The 26790-nt window shown below is 57.0% G+C and overlaps 1 protein-coding gene and 1 pseudogene across 2 annotated transcripts; both read left to right on the forward strand.

Moving 5' to 3' along the window:
- Positions 1 to 8365: 8365 nt before the first annotated feature.
- LOC132241962 (ferritin light chain-like) lies at positions 8366 to 15411 on the forward strand (annotated as a pseudogene).
- A 3872-nt stretch (positions 15412 to 19283) lies between these two features.
- On the forward strand, positions 19284 to 26273 carry FGF19 (fibroblast growth factor 19). Of its 2 annotated transcripts, XM_059709809.1 has the most exons (4): positions 19284 to 19738; positions 20141 to 20244; positions 22852 to 23139; positions 24391 to 26273. In XM_059709809.1, the coding sequence occupies exons 1-4, from the start codon at positions 19498 to 19500 to the stop codon at positions 24391 to 24393; spliced, it is 636 nt and encodes a 211-aa protein (XP_059565792.1). In that variant the 5' UTR covers positions 19284 to 19497; the 3' UTR covers positions 24394 to 26273. The 2 variants fall into 2 exon arrangements, with proteins under 2 accessions (XP_059565792.1, XP_059565791.1); XM_059709808.1 differs by lacking the exon at positions 24391 to 26273 and having other exon boundaries at positions 22852 to 23881.
- Positions 26274 to 26790: the final 517 nt, after the last annotated feature.

Here is a 26790-nt window from a genome sequence, read left to right on the forward strand (position 1 = left end):
TGTGGAAGGATAGACCCCACAGTGCCAACTGAGTATCTCTCAGTGATGGACGAGGGAGTGTGTGTGTGTGTGTGTGTGTGTGGCTGTGGGTGCACACATTCGTTCTTGGTTATTTCTAAAATGTCCACAGCGGGAGAGATCAACCAAAGGACTTGTATGCATGCATGTCAGCATAACCAATGGACACAGACACTAGGGGGGTGAGGGCATGAGCGGGGAGGTGGGGGGGGAATGGGGGGATAAGGACACATATGTAATACCTTAATCAATAAAAAAAATTGAAAAAAGTGAAAAAAAATAAAATAAAAATTTATATATATAAAGAGCCAGGGTCTGCAACATTCAAAACGACCGAATGGACAACCAAATGCCAGGCTGTGCGAGCAGCAGGCTCAGATTGGTGGGGACTGGTGAGCGGGTTGAACTGCTGACCTCAATCCCTCCCTCCACAGCTCCCACGGGCGCCGCAGTGACCCAGCACTGACTGCCGAGGGGCTGTGGGCTTCGGGACGCCATGACACTGGAGCGGGAGGGGGCTGTGGGCCGCAGCCAGCCGGGGCGTGGTGGGACTCTGGGTCTTGCATGATCCAGGGCATGGCTGGCCTTCAAACCGGAGCCTGACAGGAGGGAGGAGGGAGCTCCATTTCTCTCAGAATCAGCTATTGGATAGCTTGCTGTCAGTGGCCTGCCAGCCAGGAATCCCATTCACCTGCACCCCGGACCCCGGTGATCAGGCAGGCAGAGGCAGTTAGGGGCAATCAGGCAGGCAGGCAGGCAGAGGCAGTTAGGGACGATCAGGCAGGCAGGCAGAGGCAGTTAGGGGCGATCAGGCAGGCAGGCAGGTGAGCGGTTAGGAGCCAGCGGTCCCAGATTGAGGGATGGATGTCCCCGATTGGAAAGGGTGCAGTCTGGGCTGAGGGACCCCCCACCCCACCCATGCACGAATTTTGTGCACTGGGCCACTAGTAAGTAAATAAAATGTCCACAGCAAACTTTTGTCACCAGAAAACATTTTGGAGATGGAAAAGAAAGAAAGCAGCAAGATTTCTCTAAAGCCTCACCAGCCCATCACGGAATAGGGAGGGAGGTGTGGGGAGTCAGCACAAGCCAGCCCTCCTCCCAGGCCCTGTGGGCAATAAGTGAGGATGGGGTGGTCAGGGAAGCCCCTCCCCAGTCCGACTGACCCGTGCGTCTCCCAGCCACTGTCCCTTCCTGCCCAGGACAGCCGGAGGCCAAGGAGGGATTTGGAAGAAGCAGGGAGGGAAAGGTATTCCAGGGCCAGGGAAGCCGAACGACTTTCCTCTGTGGACCAGTGGTATAGCATCCATTCACTCACTCATTCATCCATTCATTCGTTCACTCATCCATTCATTCATTCACTCACTCATGCCTCTGTTGGGCCTAACATTGCTGAGTGCCTGCTCAGGCCCCATGTGAGGGTCTGGGAAGCCCAGGAGGTTGAGGCAGGGAGGATGCAGGAAGGGAAGGGGAGGATGGGAGGCCCTCTTCAGCCCTTTGCACCAGCCCCCATTCCCTCCACATGCCGGGCAGTGTTCTGACCTCCTTGGAGGCAGTGGAGCTCGGGTCTGCCTGCCTGGACTGAGAGGGGATGGTGGCTGCATCCCCTCAGAGGGGGCCCTGGGCGTTCACCCAGGGAGAGGCTGAGTTGCCGGGGTCCAACCCCAGCAGGTCCAGGGGTTCCCAAAGGTGTAGACGGAGTTGGCGAAGAAGGAAGGACACGGAGACAGTGTTCAGTTGATCAGCAGCCTAGCCAGGATCTCCAGCCAAGTTCTGGTCTCGATCTCCAGAGAGGTTCTGCTCAGCTTCTCCAGTCAGGTTCAGTCACCAGGTTCTAGTCAGGCTCTCCTGCCAATCTCCGCAGTCAGGTTCAGTCCAGGATCCCCTGCCATGCTCTCTCGCCAGGCTCCTCCAGGCTCCGAGGCCAGTCCCTGTCCAGGATCCTCTGGCATGCTCTCGCCAGCGAAGTTCTTCTGTCTCTAGAGAACGTTCTGTGTAGGTTCTGTGCCTAGGCTCTGTCTCTCTTGGTCCTGTCTTCCAAGCCCTGTGTCTTGCTGTCTTGTTACATCTGTATTTATACCAGTTCATTTTAATCCTGTCGATCTCTATTACAAAGGTTAGGGCGTTTCTTATCTCCATTCCAGGGAGTAAAGATTATGTAGCTTAAGCATGATTGTTCGTAGTTAAAGTGATTAATTACCCGCCTGGCACTTAGTTGAGGGGTTTTATTCCCTCCCTAACTTCAGGGGAAAATCCCTACCTGGGGATTCAACCTTTCTCGGAGAGGTGACCTTGGTTAAAACACAGTGCCAAGAAGGTGAGCAAACATATTAAGAACCGTATGCCATATATGCCAGGTCCCTTGAAACAGCAAGGATGGACCGGCTCCTGGCACTGAGTCTCCTCCAAACCAGCCACATTCTGCTCCCCAAACAACTTGGAGAACACCCCAGGCCCATTGGTGCCCTTGCAGTGGACTTGACTTTGATTTGTTAAATCGACAAGTGCTGAAGCCCTACTGTGTGCCAGGCCCAGGTCTTGGTGCTGCGGCTTCACATAAAAGTCATACCCGGGCCCTGCTAGGAGTTCCCGGTCTGATGGTGTTTTTTGGGAAAGCCTTCTAAGAAACCAGATACAACCCTGGCTGGTGTGTCTAAATGGTTAGAGCAGGTTCAATTCCCGGTCAAGGGTATGAATGTGGGTTTCAGGTTCAATCCCTGGCCTAGTCAAGGCATGTGCAGGAGGCAGCCAATCAATGTGTCTCTCTTACATCAGTGTTTCTCTCTCTCTCTCTCTCTCTCTCTCTCTCTCTCTCTCTCTCTCTCTCTAACCAATCAATACATTAAATTTTTTTCTTTTAAAGAAACCAGATACAGGAAATATGCATAAAATGTACATTATTCTCCAACCCCAAACCTCCTTTGGTGCCCAACAAAACAAGTTCCACACACCCCGGTGGAATGGAGCCCTGTTGTGTTCACCAGCTCCCTGTCCCACCTGCGCCCCCCTCCCTCACCACCCTCCGGCCACACTGCCCTTTCAGGCTGGTTCTCCAATGCTCCAACCTCTTCTACCCCAGGGCCTTTGCACTTGCTGTTCCCATCACCTGGCACATAGTAGATGCTTTATAAGCATTTGTTGAATTCATGAGTGATTAGAAAAATGGGGGTTGCTGATCCCCCCATTACTGCCTGAACTCCTGCAGTGGGGACCTTATCGGGTGGCTCTCTGGGCTTGACTGTGGGTTGTTGTCGTTTTTAACTGTTGTGAGAACCCGCAGTAATCGCTGGGCTCAGCACTAATCCTGAATTAATGAGGCAACACTGGATCTTTGGTGTTAATATTCTCTGAAGTTCCACTTGGAGAAAAACAAAAAGGAAGACACCCCCCCCCCCGCCCTCCCACCCACCAAAGCAAGGCACCAGTGAGCATCCCAAAGTTTGGGGTGAATCAAAACCAAAGAAAAAAGCAGAGCCTGGCCCCGAAGTTGGGCCGGCCGCCTTTGAGGGCCAGCTGTGCCCGGCGCGTTTGTAGTGCGGTGCGCAGCCTGCCAGATGTTCCCAGGAGGACCGCCACTTCAAACGCTCCACTCAGCCCATTACCTGTGCAGCCTTTGTGTATTTCAAAGGAGAAGCCCGTTGAACTTTCCCTGTAATCATTAGGGCCCAACGTGCCTTTCATGGACCATTAGGGAACACTGCAAGGAGGCTCCCCGATCATTACCAGGTTTTGATGGCCTCAGAGCCCACCTGGAGAGGCCGCCGGCAGCCACCTGGAGTGCGAGCTTACAGCACCCTCTCCGGGGAAGGCCAGGCCCCCACCTAGCCGCAGCGTGGACGGGCAGCGCAGAGGTTCCCCGGATCTTGTGCATGGGCGTGGGGTCCCGCTCCCGGGGCAAGAAGCCTGACTCTTCCACCTGCTGGCTGGACACCGGGGGTAGGTCCCTGAGCCAGGCCGTCTCACCACTGTAGGTTCAACTAATACTAGAACCAAGCTTGCAGGTTTGCTGGGAAGTGCCGGCATTTATGATAACAATACAGCAAACAAATATGTAGATGGTTGAATAGCGTCCATTCCCGCCCCCCCCCCCCCAAATGCATGTCCTAGATTGGGATGAGCCTGAACTCCAATGGCAGTGTCCTTACAAGAGACAGAGAGAAGACACAGAGGTAAGTCCATGTGCGGATGGAGGCTGGAGGGATGTGGCCACAGCCTGGCAGCTCCTGGAGCCCCAGGAGATGGAAGAGGCAGGAAGGACCCGCCCCAGAGCCCTTGGAGGGAGCATGGCCCCACGACACTGATTTCAGGCTCTGCCCTCCAGTACACCCCTGGTTTTTAAGCCTCCAAGTTCGTAGTAGTTTGACAGGGCAGCCCTGGGGAACAAATAAAAACTACAAGTTATTGTTATTGAGGTTGTTTTTACACTAAGAAATTCTCTGTGCAACTGTATGTCTCACCAGACACCCAAGCCTGCATCGGCAATGGCCTCTGTGGATGGGCAGTGAGGAAGGAGGGGCGGAGCCTAAGGGACAGAGATTTCCGAGTTGACAGGTCTGGGTTTGCAGTTGTAGCTCCGTGCCTCTGCCCGGCTGTGGGCCTTTGACAAGTCACGACTCCTCTCTGAACCACAGTCTCTTCATCTATGAAATGGGGACCGTTATATTCACCTCCAGAGCCTCTGTGATGATGACACTATATCAGGATGTAAAGCATTCTGCATGTAGTAGGTGTTCAGTCAATAGAAAGCGTGTCTATTAGTTACTTATGCTGCAGGGCAAACTACCCCAAGGCTGTCTACCGCTCACAGTGAACAGGAGCTCTGCGTCGGAATGTGAGAGAAGCTGAGCTGTTCCTGGCTCCAGGCCTCACGAGAAGTGGGAGCCAAGCCATCGGCGGGGGCTGCAGTCTCATCTGGAGACTCGGCTGTGGCCGGAGGCTGTGCCTCCGAGGTGGTTTGCTCACCTGGCTGTCAGCTCGTGGACCTTTCCGTGGGACTATTTGGGTGGCCTCACAACATGGCGCCCACTTCCCCCAGAGCTCGTGGTCCGAGAGAGAACAAGGCGGGAGCAGCCATGCCTTGAGAGTCATACACTGTCGCTCCTGCCACATTCTGCTGGCCACTCAGGTTAATGTGCTGCGATGTGGAAGGAGACAACACAAGGGCACAGACCTCAGGAAACGGGGTCATTGGGGACTGTCTCAGAGGCTGGCTACCATGGTGCCTAAGAAGACCAAGATGTTCTTGGGGTCACTGGACACTAACAGAGGCTTCGCTCTGCAGAATTGCCTTTGAGTCCAGCCTCCTGACACTGGGCTGTAATTTTGTCTATCTCTCCTCCATATCTCGTCTCCCGCATAGGGCCATGCAAGGCCAGCATTTCCCTCCCCTTTGCCCAGGGTCATGGAGCTCATTATTGCAGGACTACTGGCGCAGGGCCCTAGTCAGCAGGCATCCGGGAGGCCTTAGCCCTTCTCATGGGAGCTCGGCCTAAAGATTGGAGCTGCACCAGGCTCAGGGCCCCAGGATCTGAGACACCCTGGGGCACCGGGCAGGCCCGAAGGCCCGACAGCAGCGCCACTGGAGTGTCCGTGTGGGTGCATGGTATGCACACGTGCATGCAGTCCACATGTGCGCAGGTGCCAGTGTGCACGTGGGACTGATGCATAGGCAACCAGAACTCGAGTTCCATGTGACCCAGGCCTGGCCAACCATGGCGTCTCATTCCCCTGGCCACATGATTGGTTTAGAGATGACACGTGACCCGAGTTTGTCCAATCAGGGGGAACCCCGGGACTTGGAATTGTTTGTCACGGAGTGAGAGACCACTGGAATGTCAGCCAGCCCGTGCACACCCCAAAAGTTTGGTCAAGAAATCAAAGAAGCTGTGATTTTGTCCTGCCCTGGACACCCGGGGTCCCCCTCCCACTGTTCAACTATACCAGCCTGATCCCCGTGAGCGCTGCCCCTGGACGCTGCCCTGCCCCTGGACGCTGCGCCTGGGTGCGCGAGGTTCACCTCCAAGGAGGGAGACCTGAGAGGGCCCCCAGCATGTGCCCCAGCCCAGGAGTCCCCAAACAGAGGCCTCTCCCCCCCAGACATTCCAACGGGAGGAAAAGGAAGTGGCTCCAGGGAAACCCCTGGAAAAGGCCTGGGAAAGCAGCAGAACCCTGGGCGGCGAGAAGGGAGAATTTCTCCTGCAAAAGGTCACCGTCTTGTGCATTCCCGCCCTGCGCTTGCAGCCGCCAGGGAATCTATGAAAGTGCTCATTCTTCTTCCCGGCCCCACCCGAGCAGTCCCGGCCGCAGTGGAGGGTGGACTCCGGGCCCGGGGAGAGGCCCAGCTTTCCTTTCTCTTCCTTTTCCCGATGGGCTTTGATGTTTGTTCAGAGTTCAGTGGGCACCAAGGCCAGGGTGTCACTCTCCGGAGAACGTCTCAGAGGATCCACTGGTCCCCTGCCCTGGAGCCTGGAGGGGGTGGGGACCCATGGGTGGGGCCCGGACACCCCCTGTCCTCCACTGAAGTCAGGGCTCCTCCCAGTGCTCAGATGACCTGCCTGGGCGGTGGCCCTGCTTCTGACACTTCTGGTCAACCTCCCATTCCCCCCTCCCCGCCCCCCCCCCCACACGCACACACTCACACTTCACAGCCTCTTCTCACACTCTGTTCCCCATTCCCTTTGGAGCTGAGAAGATAGGGAGATGCTTGGGCTGTCAGATCCGGCCAGCGAGCCATAAGCCCGAGTCCCTGGACGACTCCGAGGCTGACATCGCCGGGCACACACCTGGCACACATTCTCATGGTCTCGTGGTGGACTCAGGGGTACCCAGACCCTGCTCCAAGACCAGGTAGCTTCCATTCACTCTCAGGTGACCTGGCCAGGTCCTCTCACTTCTCCGAACCTCCTCTGTTTCCTTATCTGTGAAGTGGGCACAAATTACTGTTGCTAAGAAGATTCAGAAGACACACCCGGGGCTCCAATTAGCAGGCATCTCACCCAGAGAGCCACAGAGGCCACCAGTCCCTCTCAGCCCTCCCCTCTCCCTCCCCCGCTCCCCCCTCCTGTCACAGGTGTCTGACACTCCAGCCTTCATTTACCCTAGAAAGTTTACTGCTGCCTGCAGGGGCTCAGGCCTGCCCTAACGGACACGGCCTGGGGGGTGGGGGTGGGGGTGGGAGGCCTGCCCTTTGAAGAGGGTCTTTATGGTAATTGATGGTAATGGTGAGTGGCCTTGGGGGGGGCAGGGAGGAAGGCCCCCAGGGGATAACTGAATTAGCCTAGAAAACAAATGACTTTCAGCCAAAACACATTCAAGCACAGAGCAAAGGATAAGACCTGGGGGGGGGGGGGGGGTTAGCAGGGCTGAAGGGTCCACCCTGTCCCCAAGTGTTGACTGAGAGGTCCTCTCTATGGATAGGGATGGGCTGAGGGTGTTCCTCTCTGTGTGGATGTAGATGTTTCCAGAACACTCGGGCCCAGCCCTGGGCTGGGCTCTGACCCCTGGATGGTGACAGGAGAGCAATGAACCTCAATGGTTGTGTCACAAATAGGGCGACTAACTCACCCTGGTCTTAGCGGTAGAAGTCCTCTGTCCTGGGGACCCCTCTGGCCCCCGATAGTTGGTCACCCGAGACAGTCACACAGCTACAGAGTACAGAGCTGGGGCAGGTCTGCTCCCTCTAAAACCAAGCCTACCTCTCCCCTGCTTTCATTCACTCACTCACTCAGTCATTCATTCATTCACTCAGGAGGCACCAGTGCACACACTGTGTGCACAGCCCGGTGCCAGGTGAGGGCAGACGGGTCAGCACCACGGGGCTCCTGCCCCCGGGACCCCGATGTGTGCAGGAGGGTCCGCGTGGCCCCAGCTGAGCCCGTGACCAGCTCTGACGCAGCACTTCGGCTCTGCTTCATCTGTCTCTCCGGCTCATCTTCTGCTTCTCTGACTCTCAAATGGTCCCTTAATTGGCCATTTGGCCCCTAAATTAGGGGCGATTAGGATCAACCCCCAAGCAGCATTTCGGATGGCAGCCAGGGGTCTGAAGCCTCTCGTTGGGTCCCAGGGTCCTTCGAGTTGGTCACATAAAGGTCAGCCCTCTGGCCTGGCACGGGTGCCTGGGCAACCTCTGACCTTCGGCTCTTAAACAGAGCCCTGGCGATCAGACCCGAGACCCCGGTACTGACAGCGGGGTCGTCAGGGTGTGCGATGCAACGTGCAGGGGGCCCGCAGGAGCCTGCAGCTTCCAGAACTTCCCACGTGGCCAGCAGCCTGCTGGGTACCGTTTCTGTTTGGGCCCCTGCAAACGTCAGCCCCGCATGCAGAAACCCATCTATGCACGTGCCCCACCATGGCCACGGCGCCCTCTGCCATGGGCGTGAGGCTCGGCTGGCAGGAGCCGCCTCTCCCCAGCTACTTAGACCCGGACAAGTTTGCCGACCCCTCCACGCCTCAGTCTCCTTGTCTGAAAAACGAGGGCAGCCCCAGTGCCCCCGGTTCTGTCGTGCTCTCTCTCCAGGTGGGAGAGTTCTCTCCCCACCCCTAGGCCGGCGACACAGCGGCTGGAGAGGCCGCGTGGCTCAGGGAGCTGCCAGCTGCCATCGCTCTCACAGTCCTGTGTGAGGTCGCAGGCCCCGCTGAGGATCTGATGAAAGTGAGGAGCGCGCACACGCGAGTGAACAATCGAGCACTAGGCCGGGCAGGTCTGCCTCGTAGAGCCAGGCGGGTGGTGTCCAGAACAAGGGGTGCTGCTAAAGCCCCCCACCACGGAGCAGGGCCAGGGGTGCTTTGCTTCCATTGCTGCCGGCTGTGGTGGAGGAGGAGGCCTTGGGTTCCAAGCCCCGCTCAGCCACAGCGTGGATACAGCCTTGGGGGAGCCAGGCTGGCTCTCTGGGCCTCAGTTTCCCCCTCAGAACACGAGCTGGCAAGGTTCCCTCTACGCCTGAGCCAGCAGGACGGCCAGCACGCAGTGCACCCAGGTGTCAGACAGCTCCCCGTGTTCCTGTCCACTCAACAGGCCGGCAGGGCAGGTGTCAGCGGTGCCTGCTCCGTTACCTCTGCAACAACAACAAAATGCTCCTGCTGGCTCCCCGCACCTGGGAGGGCAGGTGCTTGATGTGGGCTCTGATGTGTGAATCTAAACCCCTTTGCTGCGGCCTCAGGAGCACCCAGGAAAGGCCCACCCTGGCGGTTCCGGGCCACAGCTCTCAGTCCTGCAGCACCTCAGGGCCCTCCCAGGGCCACAGCTCTCAGTCCTGCAGCACCTCAGGGCCCTCCCAGAGCCAAGCGGAGAGCCATCCCTGTGGAATGCTACACCTCTGAGAGTTGCAGCCCCCAGTGAACTGGCCACCATTGTTCCCGGCCTCCCAGCTGCCTCTCACCTGGGGCAATTTATGGGGTCACGAACCATCTCGAGGGTGCAATTCCCTGCCCTGGCACCAATTGGCCCCAAAGCGCTTTACAACCTGCTTATAGCACCGAGGATGGGAGCAGGCCCCCCAGGGCCGGCCGAAGCCCTGGTGGCCCACCATTTGGCACCCAGGTGGGGGCAGGCAGGGACGCCCAGGTCCTGCCACCTGGAGCCCCAGCCAGCCGGGCCACAGGCCACACCGGCTCCTTCCTCCTGCCTGGAGTTTTGTTCAGGCTCCTCAGGGGTGGGAAGGGGGTAATAAAAACTGCTTTTCAAAACCGTTGTGAGCATTCAATTAGATGACAGATGTCGAGTGCTCCGTGAATGGTTATGATTTTATTAACATGAAAGTGGAAATTACACTGCATCTCACCTTACAGAGACAAGCCTGCTGCTGGGTGGAGCCTCCCCGGGAGTGCGGGCCTCCTCCCTCTGTGGAAAAGAGCGCAGTCTCACCAATGATTTTACAGCAAAGGCCCGCGGGCCCCACAGCCCGGCAGCAGACAGACCTCCGGCCCGGGTCCCGCCGCCTCTCCCAGCGGAACCACCGTTCTGACTTGCTCTGCCTGCCTGTGGCTCCTGAAGAATGCCGCTAAGCCTCTCTCTGCGTCTCGCCTTTTCTCCCTTCCTTACGGTCGTGGAATTTGTTCGGTCGATGTGTGAACCTCCTGGTCACCCACTTTTCTCTGCTGTCTGATATTCCACGGTGTGAATGTGCTCCGGCTCCTTCGGTCATGCCCTGGCCGAAGGACACTGCCCGTTCCGGTGTGGGGCTACCGGACACGGCTGCTCAGAACAGACCCGTCACAAGGGGACGTCTGCTCCGCAGTGGAAATGGGAGTCTTGGCCTCACCCGCTGCTTCTTCAACTCTCTCCATGGCAGGAGGGAGAGCCGGGCTGGGGACACACAAGGCCGTTTACCCCCAGGTCCTCGGGGACGCTGGGCTAGCCTGGAGCTCAGGCAAGCTTCCCTGTCTCCTTCCTCATCATTCCCCCCCCGCTCCGCCCCCCGCCCCCCCCCCCCCACACACACACTTCATTCCTGCCACCAGTATTTTCTGAGCCACTACGGTGTGTCCACTGAGCACGGTGCCATGTGCTGGAGAAACGGGGGTGTTCAGGGGGGCAAGGTCCCTGCCCCGTGAGTCGTGTGCAGGGGAAGCACACAGAGTAAGTGAACACACAGATAAAGGCCTCGTTTCTGCTGTGCTGGGACCAGACGGCTCTTCTGGCGCCTGTTCCCTCCCCTCCCCACCCCGGGGTTGAGCCCTGCTCCCTAGACAGGACCCTTCCCGCACTTCCTTAGGGTCAGAGGACCTGCCCTCTGGGATGGGGCGCCTCCTGCCTGCCCGCCCGCCCGCCCGAGGCTGCCTGGGCCACTTTGTCGTGGCTAAGGGGGCTTTTCACTCTTCAAATGCTTGGGCAGCTCCCATGGTGCCTTCTCCCAGGGGCTCCATGAAATTCTCAGAGACCCGTCAACCCTGGCGGGTCCAGCCGCAGCGCTTTGATTCACAGGACAGATGTTTGTCAGCTCACACTCGGAGGGGCCAGGGGAGGAGGGCGGCATTGAATAAGAATCAGGGTGTCAGCGTCCAAAAGGTGGCATTTCTCCGCTCTCATTCCTTGACGCCCAATATGGCTCAGAGTTGGGCTGTTAATGGGCAGGGAACAAATTGGGGGCTGCCACCTGCGGTTCTTCCGAGGGGAGGGAGGGGGCCCGCGGGAAAGCGTGCGTGCTCCTGGCCTGACATTGACCTGCTGGCGGTGCTCCCTGGCCGCTGAGCCTCAGTTTCCTGGTTTGGGAAACAAGGCCGGCGGGGCAGTAGATGCGATGGTGCGTGCACACGCCCTGCTCCTTTCTAGGCCTGGCTCCCAGCCACCCAGCGGGGCCACTGCCCGGCTGGCGGTGCCCTCCCTGAGGGGTTCGCCCTCGATGCTGGTGCTTCTGGGAGGGGTCTGGGAGAGGGCCTGGGAGGCACTGGGCCGCAGAGGCTTTCTGGATCAGTTCCTGGTCTGTGAGTCGGAGGCCCGGCACAAGACTACTGTGCACGGCTCCGCAGGTCCTGGTGATGCAGCACGGCAGCCCTGTCTAGGTAACGGGGGCTTACCCAAGGGTGGGGTGGGGAGGGAACAGATGCCAGAAGGGGCAGGTGCTGTGCGCTGGACAAAGGGGATCTGGGCAGTTGAAGAGAAGGGGAGAGAGGGAGGAGTGAGAGGAGGAACAGGGGCCGGGAGCGCCCTCTACCTCTTCTGCTGAGGGCCGGCTGATGTCCCTGTGCCTCAGTCTCCCCATCTGAAGAATGGAGCTGTGTACTCATAGATCCAGCACAGTCTGGGTCCTATAGACGGTGAGGAAATGGTCAAGAGCAGTTCTGGATGGGGCTTCAGAGAGAGGTCCCTCCTTGTCACAGGCTAACCTCAGTGAGAGGTCTTGGTCGGGGTTAATGGGACCCACACTCCAGAGGTGCCCAGACCCTGTTGGCCTGGCTCACCCAGGGGCCCCGGGAGCCTCCAGCCATTGCTGGAGCCCCTCGGTTCTCACACCACCCTCTGCAGCCAACCTCTCCCATTTCCTAGACGGAAAACCTGGATCAAGTGCTTGGAAGGCACCTCCAGCCCCCTTGCTCTGAGGCAGGGGTGGTGAGAAACCCTAACCGGAACTGAGCTGGGTTCACATCCAGTTGATTAGCTTTGCGACTCTGGGCAAGGCAGTTCCTGAGCCTCACTTTCCCCATCTTTAAAACGGGCTGTGAAAATTAAATGTGTAGCAGAGAGTGCTTACACACGCACTGCTTGGCTCGGAAGAGGGCTTGTAAGTGTCAGCCCTCCCCCTTCCGTCATCGTCATCACCGTGGTCCCGCCCGGCATAGCGCCGGGCACACATCAAGCACTCAGCCCCCCGTGCTGGCCCAGCCTGCCTCCGGGTCTCCGGCCCTCCGAGGGCAGAAAGAGAAGGTGCACTGTGGAACGGTGGTTGTTTTGGAGAGAGAAGGAAAGTCACTCTGTGTATCAAGTTGGAAGGACAGTCAGCTGTGGCTGTGACTTCCCACGGCAGGGCAGGTTTCTGGTGGGGACAGAGGTTGGCGATCACAGGCCAGGGGCTCCAGAACCTTCCAATTTCAATATTTTAATTCTACAGCTTTTAGCGAAGTCACTGTTAGCGCCATTCATGTTTTCTCATTGAGCTATTTTTTGTTTTCCTTGACGAGGCCACACGGGCCGGTCAAAACAGTTCCCATCAGAACACACTGCTGTTTTGACGACGGAGATCAGCTGGAAAAGAGAATTCACTTTACAGCCAGGTTGGCGGCACCTGTTCTCACACGCGACTGGCCCAGAGAAGTCTGAGGAAGTCCAGCAGCCCTTAGAATAGGCGGAAACAGGGTAGTTTCCTGAATTCAGGAGAAAAGTGCACATCCTGCCCCGGGCCAGCATGTAGACCGGACCCACCTGGGGAAGAGACCATGGGGGCCAGAGATTCCTGCTCTGAGAGTGGACAGGTGAGAGAGTGGACAAGTGTGAGAGTGGACAGGCGAGAGAGTGGACAAGTGTGAGAGTGGACAGGCAAGAGAGTGGACAGGTGTGAGAGTGGACAGGCGAGAGTGGACAGGTGAAGAGTGGACAGGCGAGAGTGGACAGGCGAGAGTGGACAGGTGAAGAGTGGACAGGTGCGAGAGTGGACAGGCGAGAGTGGACAGGTGAGAGTGGACAGGTGAGAGAGTAGACAGGTGTGAGAGTGGACAGGCAAGAGTGGACAGGCAAGAGAGCGGACAGGTGAGAGAGCGGACAGGTATGAGAGTGGACAGGTGAGAGAGTGGACAGGTGAGAGAGTGGACAGATGAGAGAGTGGACAGGTGTGAGAGTGGACAGGTGAGAGAGTGGACAGGTGAGAGTGGAAAGGTGTGAGAGTGGACAGGCGAGAGTGGACAGGTGTGAGAGTGGACAGGTGAGAGAGTAGACAGGTGTGAGAGTGGACAGGTGTGAGAGTGGGCAGGTGTGAGAGTGGACAGGCGAGAGTGGACAGGTGAGAGAGTAGACAGGTGTGAGAGCGGACAGGTGTGAGAGTGGACAGGTGTGAGAGTGGACAGGTGAGAGAGTAGACCGGTGAGAGAGTGGACAGGTGTGAGAGTGGACAGGTGAGAGAGTGGACAGGTGAGAGTGGAAAGGTGTGAGAGTGGACATGCGAGAGTGGACAGGTGTGAGGGTGGACAGGTGAGAGAGTAGACAGGTGTGAGAGTGGACAGGTGTGAGAGTGGACAGGTGTGAGAGTGGACAGGCGAGAGTGGACAGGTGAGAGAGTAGACAGGTGTGAGAGCGGACAGGTGTGAGGGTGGACAGGTGAGAGAGTAGACAGGTGTGAGAGTGGACAGGTGTGAGAGTGGACAGGTGTGAGAGTGGACAGGCGAGAGTGGACAGGTGAGAGAGTAGACAGGTGTGAGAGCGGACAGGTGTGAGAGTGGACAGGTGTGAGAGCGGACAGGTGTGAGAGCGGACAGGTGTGAGAGTGGACAGGTGTGAGAGCGGACAGGTGTGAGAGGCGTCTCCCCGGGTATCTTCCGGGTGTGATGTGGAAGGGGACACTCTTAAGTGCCCTGCACTCGGGGGCAGACTGCCTACCCTGGAACCCCACTCAAATCTGCTGGTGTCAAATGTGCCTTCGGAGAGCATTTTGTGCCACGGAAAATGAGTACAGCTATGTGGGGAGGGCAGTATAATTTAAACGTCTTTATTTTTTTAAGATATATAAATACTTTTTTAAAACCTGAGAAAGAAATCTACCTAAACAGAAACTGGCTCATAATGTAGCCATGATATTCCAGTTTTACCATTGTTTTTGTTCTGCTTCTCTGGGTTTTTCCAATTTTCTACCCTTGAAACAGTACCACTGTTGCAATGACAATGCCCAAAATCAACTTTATTGAGGTGTGATTGGAAATACACTTCACCCTGATGTTAACGGTACCCCTCAATGAGTTTGGACAAATGTCAGGGCCTGTTTACTCATCACCCCAAACAAAATACGGAGCATCCCCCTGTCCCCAGAGAGCGCCCTTTGGGCCTTTCAAGATTCCCAACCCCATCCCCAACCTCAGCCACCCACCACCCATCAGCTTTCTGTCACCATACATTAGAGGTGTCTTTCTCTAGAGCTGCCATTCATCTTAAAAAAAATAAAAATAAGGCAGTGCACTCAGAGGTCCCGGATCTGTCTCTTGCTTCAACAGTGTTTGGACGGAACAGAGCCAGGGACACCCCTCCTTCCAGCCTCAGACCACTTTCCAGTCTCATCCAGTCACCACCTTCAGAACCACCTCTGGGACCAGCCAACACACTGTTTTGTTTTTTTTCTACCTTAACTCCTTATTGCCAAACAACCGGGAGCTCCCAAATTCATCCCAATTATTCCACCGAGGTGGAGGCTGCGGTCAACCGCCTGGCCAACCTGCATCTGCGGGCCTCCTACACCCACCTCTCTCTGGGCTACTATTTCGACCTCAACGATGTGGCTCTGGAGGGCGTGGGCCACTCCTGCCACAAGATGGCGGAGAAGAAGCGCGAGGGCGCTGAGCATCTCTCAAAGTTGCGAACCAAGCGTGGCGGCTGCATTCTCTTCCAGGACGTGCAGAAACCTTCCCAGGATGAGTGGGCAAAACTCAGGATGCCACGGAAGCTGCCCTGGCCTTGGAGGAGAACCTGAGCCAGGCCCTTTTGGAGCTGCATGCCCTGGGTTCTACCCGTGCAGACCCTCATCCCTGCGACTTCCTGGAGAACCACTTCCTGGGTGAGGAGGTGAAACTGATCAAGAAGATGGGCGACACCTGACTCACATCCGCGGGCTGGCTGGCCCCCGGGCTGGGCTGGGCAAGTATCTCTTGGAAAGGCTCCCCCTCGAGCACAACCAGGAGCCTTTGGAGCCCAGAGGCCTTTGAGGGGCCCCTCTGCATCCCCTAGTGTCTCTGGCTTTTACCTGAGCCTCTTCCCGAAACTACTAGCCATTCTTTTAACCACCCTAGAGCCCTCTCCCATGCATTGGCCCAAATGAAACAATAAAACTTTATACAGCAAAAAAATAAAAAGTGTGGCAAAGATGGCCTTTAAATGAATAGCAATAGTTACTCCTCTGCTATACATCTCAGTATGCCAGGTGGGCCCTATATAATTGATCTCTTACCCTGGCCGGTGTGGCGCTCAACCTTGGATAAATGCGGGGCCTGAGGAGGATGTCAAGGTAGGCACGGGGACACATTGAGTGTCGTCCTGTGCCCTGAAAGGTTGCTGGTTGGTCAGGGCGCATGCCCAGGTCGTGGGCTCGATCCCTGGTAGGGGGCCTACAGGAGGCAGCCGACCCATGTTCCCTCTCACATCAATGTTTCTCTCTCTCCCTCTCCCTTCCTCTCTCTTTCTAAAAAACAATTTTTTTAAAAAAAGAGAAAGGAGATGTGATCTGTTTAAGACAAAGTTTGGCCTTTCCATTGATAACCTTTTCTAATCCTCACGCTAACCCTGAGAATTAGCTACCTTTTTTGCTGTTTTACAAATAAGGAAATGGAGGCTCAGAGGAATCGTCCCCTTTCCCACTCTGCCATGGCCCCTATCGTGTCCCCTCCCCCGAGACTCCACAACCCTTGCTGTCCCAGTTCGCTATGGCAGTTCTCCTTTTTCTGATGAAGATTTTCACCGGCACCCAGAGGCTCCTGCAGTTACAAAGCACTTCTCAACCATGGGTGGGGCAGGGGGCTGGGGAGGGGTGTGGGGAAGTGCTTAAGAAGGCGCGTTTGACACTGTGATGCAAATGTCTAACCATAAAGTGAAAAGAAGAGCAATTATTTCCCTAATGCCAAGACTGGAAATGAAGCTGAACAACAGTTTTCTTCACCCCGGGAAAGGGGGCTAGAAACAATGACAGCCTCATTTGCCACCATCCCCCCGAGCAACCCCCACAAGGTTGGTGGAAGGAGGGCAGCCCCAAGTAAAGGGTTCAGGGCCATTAGAAAGAGCCCAGCGAACATCAAATCCAGAACAAAGCCACCAAGCCCAGCCCTTCTGGCCATCTGCGCCTGAGAGCTGGGGCCGTGCCTGGTCTGAACGGGGCAGCTGGGGTGACCAGGGCCTGGCTGGCCTCGCCCACTCCACTCAGTGAATGAAACCTCACCAGGTGAGTCAGCTGGCTCAGCCACCAGGACCAAATCAAGTGCAGCCTGGAAAGAGAAAAACCAGCCCAACCCAGCACCCTGGGGGCTGCAGGGGGCTGTGAGCTTTGAGAGGCTTGGGAAACTGGCCCTCACCTTCAACTTGGCAGCTCTCACCTGGACAGCCTTAGCCGCAGCGCCCCCTGCTGGCTAGCCATGCCTTGTCTCTGCCCTTCTTGACTTAAACCACATGGACCAGGGGCACCAACAAGCCAGCCCAGGCTCCCCCGTGCAGTCCACGGGGATGCAAACCCTTGCTGGTGCCTCAGCCTCCGTTTCCTCACACGTAGCATGGATTGAGCCTCTAAACCAGCGGTTCTCAACCTGTGGGTCGCGACCCCTTTGGCGGTTGAACGACCCTTTCCCAGGGGTCGCCTAAGACCATCCTGCATATCAGATATTTACATGACGATTCATAACAGTAGCAACGTTACAGTTATGAAGTAGCAACGAAAACAATTTTATGGTTGGGTCACCACATGAGGAACTGTATTTAAAGGGCCAGAAGGTTGAGAACCGCTGCAACTCTGAGCACTGCTGTGACTGTGAGATGCCTGGCACTCCAGACAGAGCTTCCGGGGACAGCCATCACTCGCCGTGAACCACACTCCGGGCACCTCATGTCCACTCTCCCATATGACCACAGCACAAGGCTGAACGCAGGCACGAGGAGGCCACGGGCCCAGCAGGTCCATGACCTGCCCAGGGGGTGGGTCAGTGCGGCACAGGGCCTGACCCCAGAGCCCACGGGAGCCCACAAGGCCTCCCCCAGATGCCGCATGGCCTGGATTTACAAGCCCATCCGCCTGAGTTCAAATAACAGGTCCACCACTTAACGTGGTGTGCATCCTGGGGCCACTCTCCCACTTTTCTAAGGCTCCCATCTGTTCAATGGGGGTGGGGGGGAGACAAGGTGTCATGGAGGGGACTTGTGGAGGGTTAAGCCTGTAAACACCCATAAAGTGCTTGTAACAGAACAGGAGGCTGCCTCCTCTGCCATCCTCCTGAGCTCCCAGATCAGGCCTGGGGGGGCGGGGGGCACTCTTTTCCCACCACCGCGGGGGAGGGGCCGCAGGTGGGGGTGGAACCAGAGGCTGGCGTCCCCCACCTCCCCCAGCCCCACAGGGGCACGTCCCCCGTGCAGACCTTGACATCCTCCCCAGGCCCCGCGTTTATCCAAGATCTTTAAAAACGAAAGCTGCAGGGGAGGGTAATTAACTTTAATAGGAGCCGCCTTCGATTTAAAGCCACAGGGGGGAAGTAATTAGATTTAACAGAAGCCGAGGCTTTCTGAACCGAGACACCCGGCGTGGGGGTCCCCGCTCCAGGACGCCTTGGAGATGATGTCTTCTTTTGTAAAGACTTTGCTGGTGACACTTTCGGCGTGCTCCGTCATTAACGCCAGTCACCGGCTGGGGTGTGGACGTGGCCTTCGCTCATGGAAATTCATTAGGCCTGGCACTGGAGTCCCCGCCGTTTGCCCTCCCCTCGCCTTTGCGCCGAGCCAGTGTAGCTCTTCCCCCAAACCAGCCTCCAGCGCCCCACACCCAGGAGTTGGGCGTGGAGAAGGGCTGGAGGAAAAATGAGAAAGAATCCGTGTCGAGCCACAACCTCCGGGGAGGACCCCTCTTTGCGCCAGGGCATGCCATTCCCTGGAGGTTGTCTGCATTCTCAGAGCATCCTGAGGGAAGGCCTCTGGTTTGCATGAGCCACTTCACTGGGTGGCCCCGATTTCCCCACCTGGTGCCGGCCCCACCCCGGCAGCGTGCGCGTGGCTCCGCTGCCCCTCCGCACCCGGTAAGGGGCTCCCCGACCTCTCCATCCGCGCTGCGCTCAGGGACCCAAGGACGGCACCAACGACAGAAACAGAGGGGCCCCCTTTCTCCCAGCGCCCGGGCCTGAGCTGTAAGTCAGTTTCTAAATCTGAGCTTGCGAGCCCACCGAGCCCCAGAGGCCCCTGCACAACGACCGCGAGCGCGGCAGGCGGAGCCGAAACCCGGGCTGATGCGCCATCTAGCGGCGCCCGCGCGACGCCCTATTGTTCTCCGGGGGCGGGGTTCGAGCCCGGCCCCGCCCCCCCGTCGGGGTACAATTTATGGTCATCAAGTAAAGGGGCCCGGGGTGGAGGAGGGGCAGGATCTCGAGAACACAGGCTGGGAGAATGTGAGAGGGTCCGCGCTGCAGGAGAAATGCCATCGCGCGGCTTTCCATCGGGGTGGGAGGGTCGGCACCGTCGCGGGAGGGAGCGAATGGGGCTTTTAAGGGGGGAGGGCCCTAAAGCCGAGGCAACGTTTCTCCGGATAGGGGGTGAGGGATGCAAAGCTCAGTGTCCCCCCTCCCCCAATCTCTAGTCCCGGCGTCCCTGCCCCCGCCCCAGCTAGCGCCCCCGACGAGCGCATTCTCTGGGGAGCCGCAGCCGGAGGCGGGGCCCCCTCAAACTCGCCCAGTCAAGAGCGACCTGGCTGCTCACCCCGCCACCGAGCCGCGGGGAGGAGCTCCTCTGAGCACTGAATTGGGGCCTCCTCCGCTCCCAGATCCGGCGACCTGGGCGGGATCACTGGGTAGGGCCCGGGGAGGGGGCTGGAACTGGAGGCGTGGTGTGAGTGGGTGTGTTGGGGGGCGGGGGCCTGATGCAATCCTGATAAGAAATGCTCGGGTGTCAGGGGCACCCACCCGCCGAGAGGGTAAGACGCGCTATATAAGGCCGCTAGCCTGGAGCCGCTGCGCCCTCGGAACAGCGCACGCAGAGTGCACGGCTGGCTGAAGTGCCCCGCGGACACCCTGCCTCCTCACGCACAGCCCCGCAGGGCGTCCCAGCTGCGGCCCAGACTCCCGCACCCCCCAGCTGCCAGGAACTGCGCCCCGGAGCCTGAGAGAAGTGCCATGCAAAGCGCGTGGAGCCGACGCGTTATGGCCCGAGCCCTGGTCTTGGCCAGCCTCTGGCTGGCCTCAGCCGGGGGGCCCCTAGGTCTTTCGGACGCTGGGCCGCACGTGCACTACGGCTGGGGGGAGTCCATCCGCCTGCGCCACCTGTACACCTCCGGCCCCCACGGCCCATCCAGCTGCTTCCTGCGCATCCGCGTTGACGGCGCAGTGGACTGCGCGCGGGGGCAGAGCGCGCACAGTGAGTGCCCGCCGGGTCCCCCTCCTGCCCAGGGTCCCCTCCTTCCTTCGCCTCCTTCTACTCCCGCGGGCTCCCCACTCCCGGCAACACCAGGTTTTAGCACATCCTCGTTCTGTACCCTCCCTGGGTCCCCCGACAGCGTGAGGACTGGGGGAGGGGGCACGGCTCCGTGGACCTACCACACCCATGGGTTACTCTCCCCTGACCCCCCCCCCTTTGGCTCCTCCAGACCCTTCACTCGTGGGAATCCCAGGACTTGGCACCTCGGCGTCCCACTCCCTCCCTGGGCCCCCAACAGCGTTAGGAGATGGGGGAGATGGGGGCAGGGTACGGGCACCAACCACGTCCACATATCGTGGGTCCCGCGGCCCCGGCTGCAGCTCTTTGCTTCTCTCGCATCAGGTTTGATGGAGATCAGGGCAGTCGCCTTGCGGAAAGTGGCCATCAAGGGCGTGCACAGCGCCCTGTACCTCTGCATGGAAGGCGACGGCAGGATGCTAGGGCTGGTAGGTGTCGCCAACAGGCGGGAGGCCCTGGGGCCGGGGCCTGCAGGGCGGGGGAGGGGCGCTGGATCCGATCCAGGGTTCGCCGGCCTCCTCCCGCTCGCGGGGCTCGGAGCTCCGAGGGGAAGGCTGGCTGCCAGGGCCGGATTAAGTTAACGTCCGACGTCTTTCTGCGGAAGTTTAGGGCCCCGGCCAGCGGCCCAGTGGCGGGAGAATGGGTCAAAGCCGCCTTTACGCTTACCGTTGAGCAGGAGGCCGGCCCAGTCGGATGGAGGGAACCGGTTACTTGGCTGTCTGATGTGAAACAGGAAAACCCACCTCGGGCCTTTTCAGGCTGGGCTTGCTCTTCTTGGGTGGTCCTCCAATCGGCTCCCCTCCCCGCAGTATTTTAAAAAGAAAGAAGAAGAAAGAGGGTGTATCCACAATTCGGGTCTTTTTCAAAAGGTCACTCCTCAAACAACTCGGGAAAGTGGCATTCAGGATTGGAGGTATTTTTAAATTAATTTTTATCTACAAGCAAAACCTTTTGCAGGCCCATCAGAATATTATTCCATGCGTTCTCTCCCTGGTGTCCATCCCGGTGTCCAGCTCACCTGAGCAGCAGATGCCTTCACGGGTGGGATGGCCCAGCTACCCACCGAGTCTCGGGGCAGGAAGTTTCCTGCCCGGAACAAAGACTGAGAGTTCAAAGGGAGCCCCCCTCCCCCTCCGCACGGAGGCGTCTGTGTGTGGGCCCGGGGCTCCACTGGGGGCTCAGGGGTGGATACTGAGCCTCAGGGAGGGCCTCTCCGCCCTCCCACCCCCAACCCACCCCCCACCCCCGCAACACTAATCTTTTCAGTTCCCCAAAATTGTGCTGTGGCTTTGAGGGTTCATTCCATCTATCCGGGGCTCTGTGTCGGGGTTTATGGCCGAGTCCTGAGTGAAAGGACACGAATGGAGGCCAGGAGAGGAGATGAGCGCCTGCTGAAAGCTGACGCCCAAAGCCGCTCAAACCCTTAGTTGCAACTGCAGTTACCGAGTTATTGTGCCAATTACTTATTGGGGGGGGGCAGGGGGGCGGGGGGGGGGGGCGGGACAAAGAATGGCAGGAGGGCCTGCTGGGTCTAACCTACCATTCTCCTAATCCAAAAGGGGGTCGGGGGTTGGGGTCCACCTAAAATCCAGCCTGCCTCTTGATCCCATGGGCATAGTTTAGCAAAAAATGAGGATTGGGGGGGGGGGGGGAAATGATATTCCACATTCTCCTAGAAACTTGGAATCTTTTCGTTTGTCTGGAAAAGAGAATGAGACGCTAACTTCTCCCGAAGTAAAATAGTCCATCACTTGGTTTTACTTCCCTTGTTTATGTATCTATTTGTATTTACCCCTCCTGCGGTCTGGTGGCTTTATCCCCGTGCCTGAGCTGCGAGCTGCAGGCCTTATCAGGGCCTTATCAACACAGCGATCACCCACCTGCAGTTCAACGACCTTTGTAGGCTTGGCAGGAATGAGACTGCGTGCCTCCTGGGGTTGTTTACTGCCCAGCCCTCCTGGCTCCCAGCCGTGGGCAGTCCTCTGGGTCCCCAAGGGGTAATGACACTGGTTGGAGTTGGAGACCGAACTTGCTCACTGACACCTCCTCAATCAACTATGAATGGTCTGGGGCCTGGCCCTGGTTTTCTTCCTCCCCCGCACATTTCCGGCCACCCCCCCCCCCCCTGCTGGGTGCAGGCGCTTTCCTAGGCCTGGGGGGGAGGGGGGAGGGGGGAGGGGGGTGTCTTTATCTTGAGGGTCCTGGCAGGCTGCCTGGATGGAACTGGAGGGGGCACCAGGCTAAAAGGCCTGAGGACCTACCTCTCAGTGATTTGGGTCTAAATGGGGACTAGTCTTTAATCTGGGTCCCAGGTCAGATTATGTGTGATTCTTCATTAAAAGACTGGGTAACAGTTCAGCAGTGTTTCCCAAAGTGCCAGTGGACTGCGAGGGAGTTTTTAATGCCAATACTTAGATATATTTACGGTAAAGAGGTATCATGCCTCTGATGTTATGGATGTTATTGCTCAGAACAAGACTAAGTTTAAAAAGTGACATTGCGTGGACAATGTAAGGGATCAACGCAAAGTATAGACGGATGTTGAGTAGTCGTGAAATCTACCCGAAGTGTGTGCGTGTTTGCAGGTTGTAAATTATCCAGGCATAAAAAGTATAGATGTAAATCTATATAAAGTACATCTACTTAGTATATACACTTAATGTATTTAACATATACATAACATTATAAATGTTACGGTACAGCATAGGGAATGTAGTCAGTAATATTGTAATTATGGTGCCAGGTGAATGCTCGGTCACTTTGTAAGTTATGTAAAAGATAAATCACTGTTGTACACCCGAGAACGAATATATTGTATGCCAACTGCAATTGAAAAATAAAATGAAACGATAAAAATGCTACAAATGTATATTGAAATGTAATAAGCGTAAATCTCTATGTAAAAATAGGCACTTGAAGTACCTTTGTGTTTCATGTCCTACTTGATAGCCTTTAACCACACGCACACACAGGAGGACCGATGGAGAGCGGGAAGGGTGCCCACCGGAGCTCACGGGTGTCTGTTTTCTCCGCAGCCTCAGTTCTCGCCCGAGGACTGTGCTTTCGAGGAGGAGATCCGCCCCGACGGCTACAACGTGTACCGGTCCCAGAAGCACCAGCTGCCCGTCTCGCTGAGCAGTGCCCGGCAGAGGCAGCTGTTCAAGGCCCGGGGCTTCCTGCCACTGTCCCACTTCCTGCCCATGCTGCCCAGCAGCCCCGCGGAACCCGCGCGCCCAGAGCGCCCCTTGGAGCCGGACGCCTTCTCTTCGCCCCTGGAAACAGACAGCATGGACCCTTTTGGGATTGCCAACAACCTGAGGCTGGTGAAAAGTCCCAGCTTTCAGAAATAAGCGAGGCTCCCGCCTCCTCCCAGGCCAGGAGCCGCGGCCTGTGGTGCCTGCAGAGTGGCCTTGGCCGAGTGCCTACAAGTACGCCCTGGGCCCATGTTCTATTTAGCTCTAGGAAGAAACATGTAGAACTTGTACATAGACAGTTTGACATTGGCTGTGCCCGTTTCTAGGGGATAGACTTGTATGATCGTAAATTTGTAAGCCCTTCACCCACCGCCTCCCTCTCCCCCTCCCAGGTGCTATCCCAGCTTCCTACCCTGAATTTGGTCATTGCTTTCCTTTTCATGCAGTTCAGTTCTACTTGAATACCACCACTGACGGGGAAACTCATTATCTTTGGGGAAGTTCTGAAGCCAGGCTGAGGTTCTCTGCAGATTCCACCCGAACCTCCGGCAGGGACAGCTAGGAGAAAAGTGCAGGTGGTCAGCTCTGACTGGCAGTGGAAATGACTCATGAGAGAATTGATCCAGGTCTCAACTGCAAGCCCCTCAGGACAGAATTGACTGGGTGCAGGTGTGGCCCAGCAGGCTTCCGGAGCAGGGGGACCCCGGGGCTCCCCTCCAGCAAGGGAGAACTTGAGAACTCCCACACTGGCTGGTTCTGGATGGAGAACCTGCCAGACTACTTGGCGGTTCACCTGCTTCCCCTGGCCCTCTCCCGCACACAGCCAGAGCACTTGCTCAGGTTCCCCCCTAAGACCGGCCATTCTGCCACCCGCCCTTCCGTGCCACAGTGACGAGTTTCATCTGATTTGACCGGGGGTGAGTGGGTTTCACAATGAGGGCCTTTGAGAGGGACCCTCCCCTCACCTCAGCTGTTTCCCCTCCTCCTCCCCAGTTCTCCCATCACGTTGGGGCTCTGGCTCCTACCTGAGCGCTGTGGATATTGACGGGGCAAAAAAAAGCAGGCGCCAAAAGCTGCTTCCGTTTCCTGGCCCTTTTGCCCCGGCACTGGCACCGACTCACTCCGCGTGGGGACTGGGCAGCTTCCAACCTTAGGTGAACCCCACGGTTCATTTGAAGGCCCCAGATCTGGCCGGTAGCTTGTGAAAGCAGCGACGACGTTGAGTTTTCCCAGCACTTAGTTGCCAACGTGATATTTATGACTAATTTATTCTGTTTGATAGGCACATCTCTTTATTTTCCTACTGTATTTATACCCCCAAATTGTATTTATGTGTACACATGAATTTGGGGTTTGGTTTGGGGTGTTTTTTTTTTACAGTAAACCGGAGTTTGTATCAAGCGGTGCGTTGTTACGGACCTGAGTGTTGGAGGAGGGAGGCGAAGGGGAGGAGATGGCCGTGCCGTGTTTTTGCTGCGTCCAGTACTCTGCACTGCCTTCTGCAAGCTTTCTTTTTCAATTGCAGTTGCTATTTGATATTTTATATCGGGCCCTGGCCAGTGTGGCTCAGTTGGTTGGAGCGTGAGCCTGTGCACCGAAGGATCACTGGTTCGATTCCCCCAGATACCTCGGGTTTCGGGTTCAACCCCTGGCTGGCGTTTGTACGGGAGGCAACTGACTGGTGTTTCTCACATCCATGTTTTTCTCCCCGTCTCTCTCTCCAGAGGCAATACAAACACATTTTTAAAAAGAAAACTTAAATGTTTTATATTGGTTTCAGGTGTACAGCATAGTTAGACATGGAATTTCTGAAATGATTCCCCTGGCAAGTCTAGTGCCCACCTGGCACCGCACATAGCTATTACAATATGATGGACGGCATTTGCTGTGCTGTGCTCTCCAGCCCTGTGATCGATACAGAACTGGCAATTGGTACTTGTAAATCCCATCCCCTTTTCCACCCAGGCCGGCAGCAACCTCCCCTCCCCCGCGCCCCCGCCCCATCTGGCAACCATCAGCTTGTTCTTTGTATCTGTGATATGAGTAAGAGTCTGTTTCTGCCTTGTTTGTTCATTTATTGTGTTCTTTACATTCCACATATAAGTGAAACCATACGGTATCTGTCTTTGTCTGACTTATTTCACTCAGCACCCCATCTAGGTCCACCCATGTTGTTGCAGATGGCAAGATTTCACTCTTTGTATGGCTGAGTAATATTCTGTTGTATATATGTGCCACCTCTTCTTTATCCGCTCATCCATCAATTAGATAACGCAAGCTGGGTTGCTTCCCATAAGCCTCGGATTGCTTGCACCACCACTCAAAGCTGAGAGGGGCGGGTTAACCCGCTAGTGGGGGAGGCACTGCCCTGCCTCCACTCCGCTTGGGAAGTTGGCCTTGCCCCCTGGCTGCCTCTCCCTCCCCTGCCCTAGGTACTGTGGTCAAGTTTAGCGAACAGAACGTGCCCCTTTACATTTGAATTTCAAATAAGCAATGCATTTTTTTTTTTTAGTGTAAGTATTTCCCATGCGATTTTTGAGACCCTACTAAAAAAAAATTACCCATTTTCATCTGAAATTCAAATTGAACTGGTGTCCTGTGTTTGCTCCGGCAGCCCTAGCTTTAGAGCCACATCATGGGGCCAAGTGATGAGGGAGGACAGGGCAACGAGGGGCTCGGCTGCACTCACCTCTAATGAGCTGGGTAGGCAGAGGCTGGGCGGCTGGACCGTGGCTGGCGAGCAGTCTGGGGCGGTCAGTCCCAGGACTGGCTTTGACAATTGCCCCCTCAGGAGCCGGCCCAGAGCCTCAGTGAGTCATTTTGGTGAAATCCATCTCTGAGGCCTGTTTTAAGAGTTACAAGTGAGAACCTAAGAAAAGGGTCTGACTCACAGTGAGTCCTTATCATCGTTATTACGGCGCGAGTGGGGAAATGAAGGTTCAAGAAAAGAATGTTCTAGCACCTGTGGAAGGGCAGCAAGGAGTGGATGGCCAGGAGCAGAGATCGGATGGCAGCGGCGGTGGCGGTGTGAGTGGGGCAGGACAGGAGCCAGTCCAAAGCACAATGGCAATCCCGGGTGACACGGGTGCTGGCTCTGGCAGGAGGCGGCTCTGGGCATGGTCCCACCTGGCCCGGTGCGCGGGCTCATCCCATGGTTGATCAGCTGCCAACCACCCACCCACTTTGGCAGACAAGCTACCCAGGAGGCCATAGAACCTTGGATACAGGACCCTGGGGGAAGGGGTGAGAAGGGGGAGGAAAGCTCGCTCCATCCCTCTGCAGCCTGACATTAAAATGTATCAGGAATTTACTATATTTATAATATTTATTCGTGTCTTTATTCCGCCTCCCACATGCCAGGATACTCATCCTCCCGTTCCACAGATGGGCAAACTGAGGCCCCAGAGGAATCCCACTCATGCCCACATGGTGAGCCCACCTCTCAGGAGCCCAAGAAGCTGGTGTGCTGGACCAGCACCTCCCACCAAGTGATGAGGGTGCTTCCTAGTCGGGGACCCCACGTGGGTTCTGTGGGGGACTAGCAAGAGCCCCAGACAGGTCTTCTGGATGTTGCCCTCTAACTGGGGAGCGGGTATTCAGGGCAGGAGGAGGAAGTGGCAACACTCCACTGGTCTGGGTCCCAGAAGGAGCCCAGCAGGGGACAGGAGGGAGCTCCTGCAGGAAGGGGTAGAGTGGTGGGGGGGGGCGGGCAAGAGGGAAGGGGTAGCCCAGAGTGGAGTCCAGGCCAGAGGAGGGCACAGCTCTGGGAAGGCAGACACT

The sequence above is a fragment of the Myotis daubentonii genome, chromosome 9 (genome assembly GCF_963259705.1).
Source record: "Myotis daubentonii chromosome 9, mMyoDau2.1, whole genome shotgun sequence".
Taxonomy (NCBI): Eukaryota; Metazoa; Chordata; class Mammalia; order Chiroptera; family Vespertilionidae; genus Myotis; species Myotis daubentonii.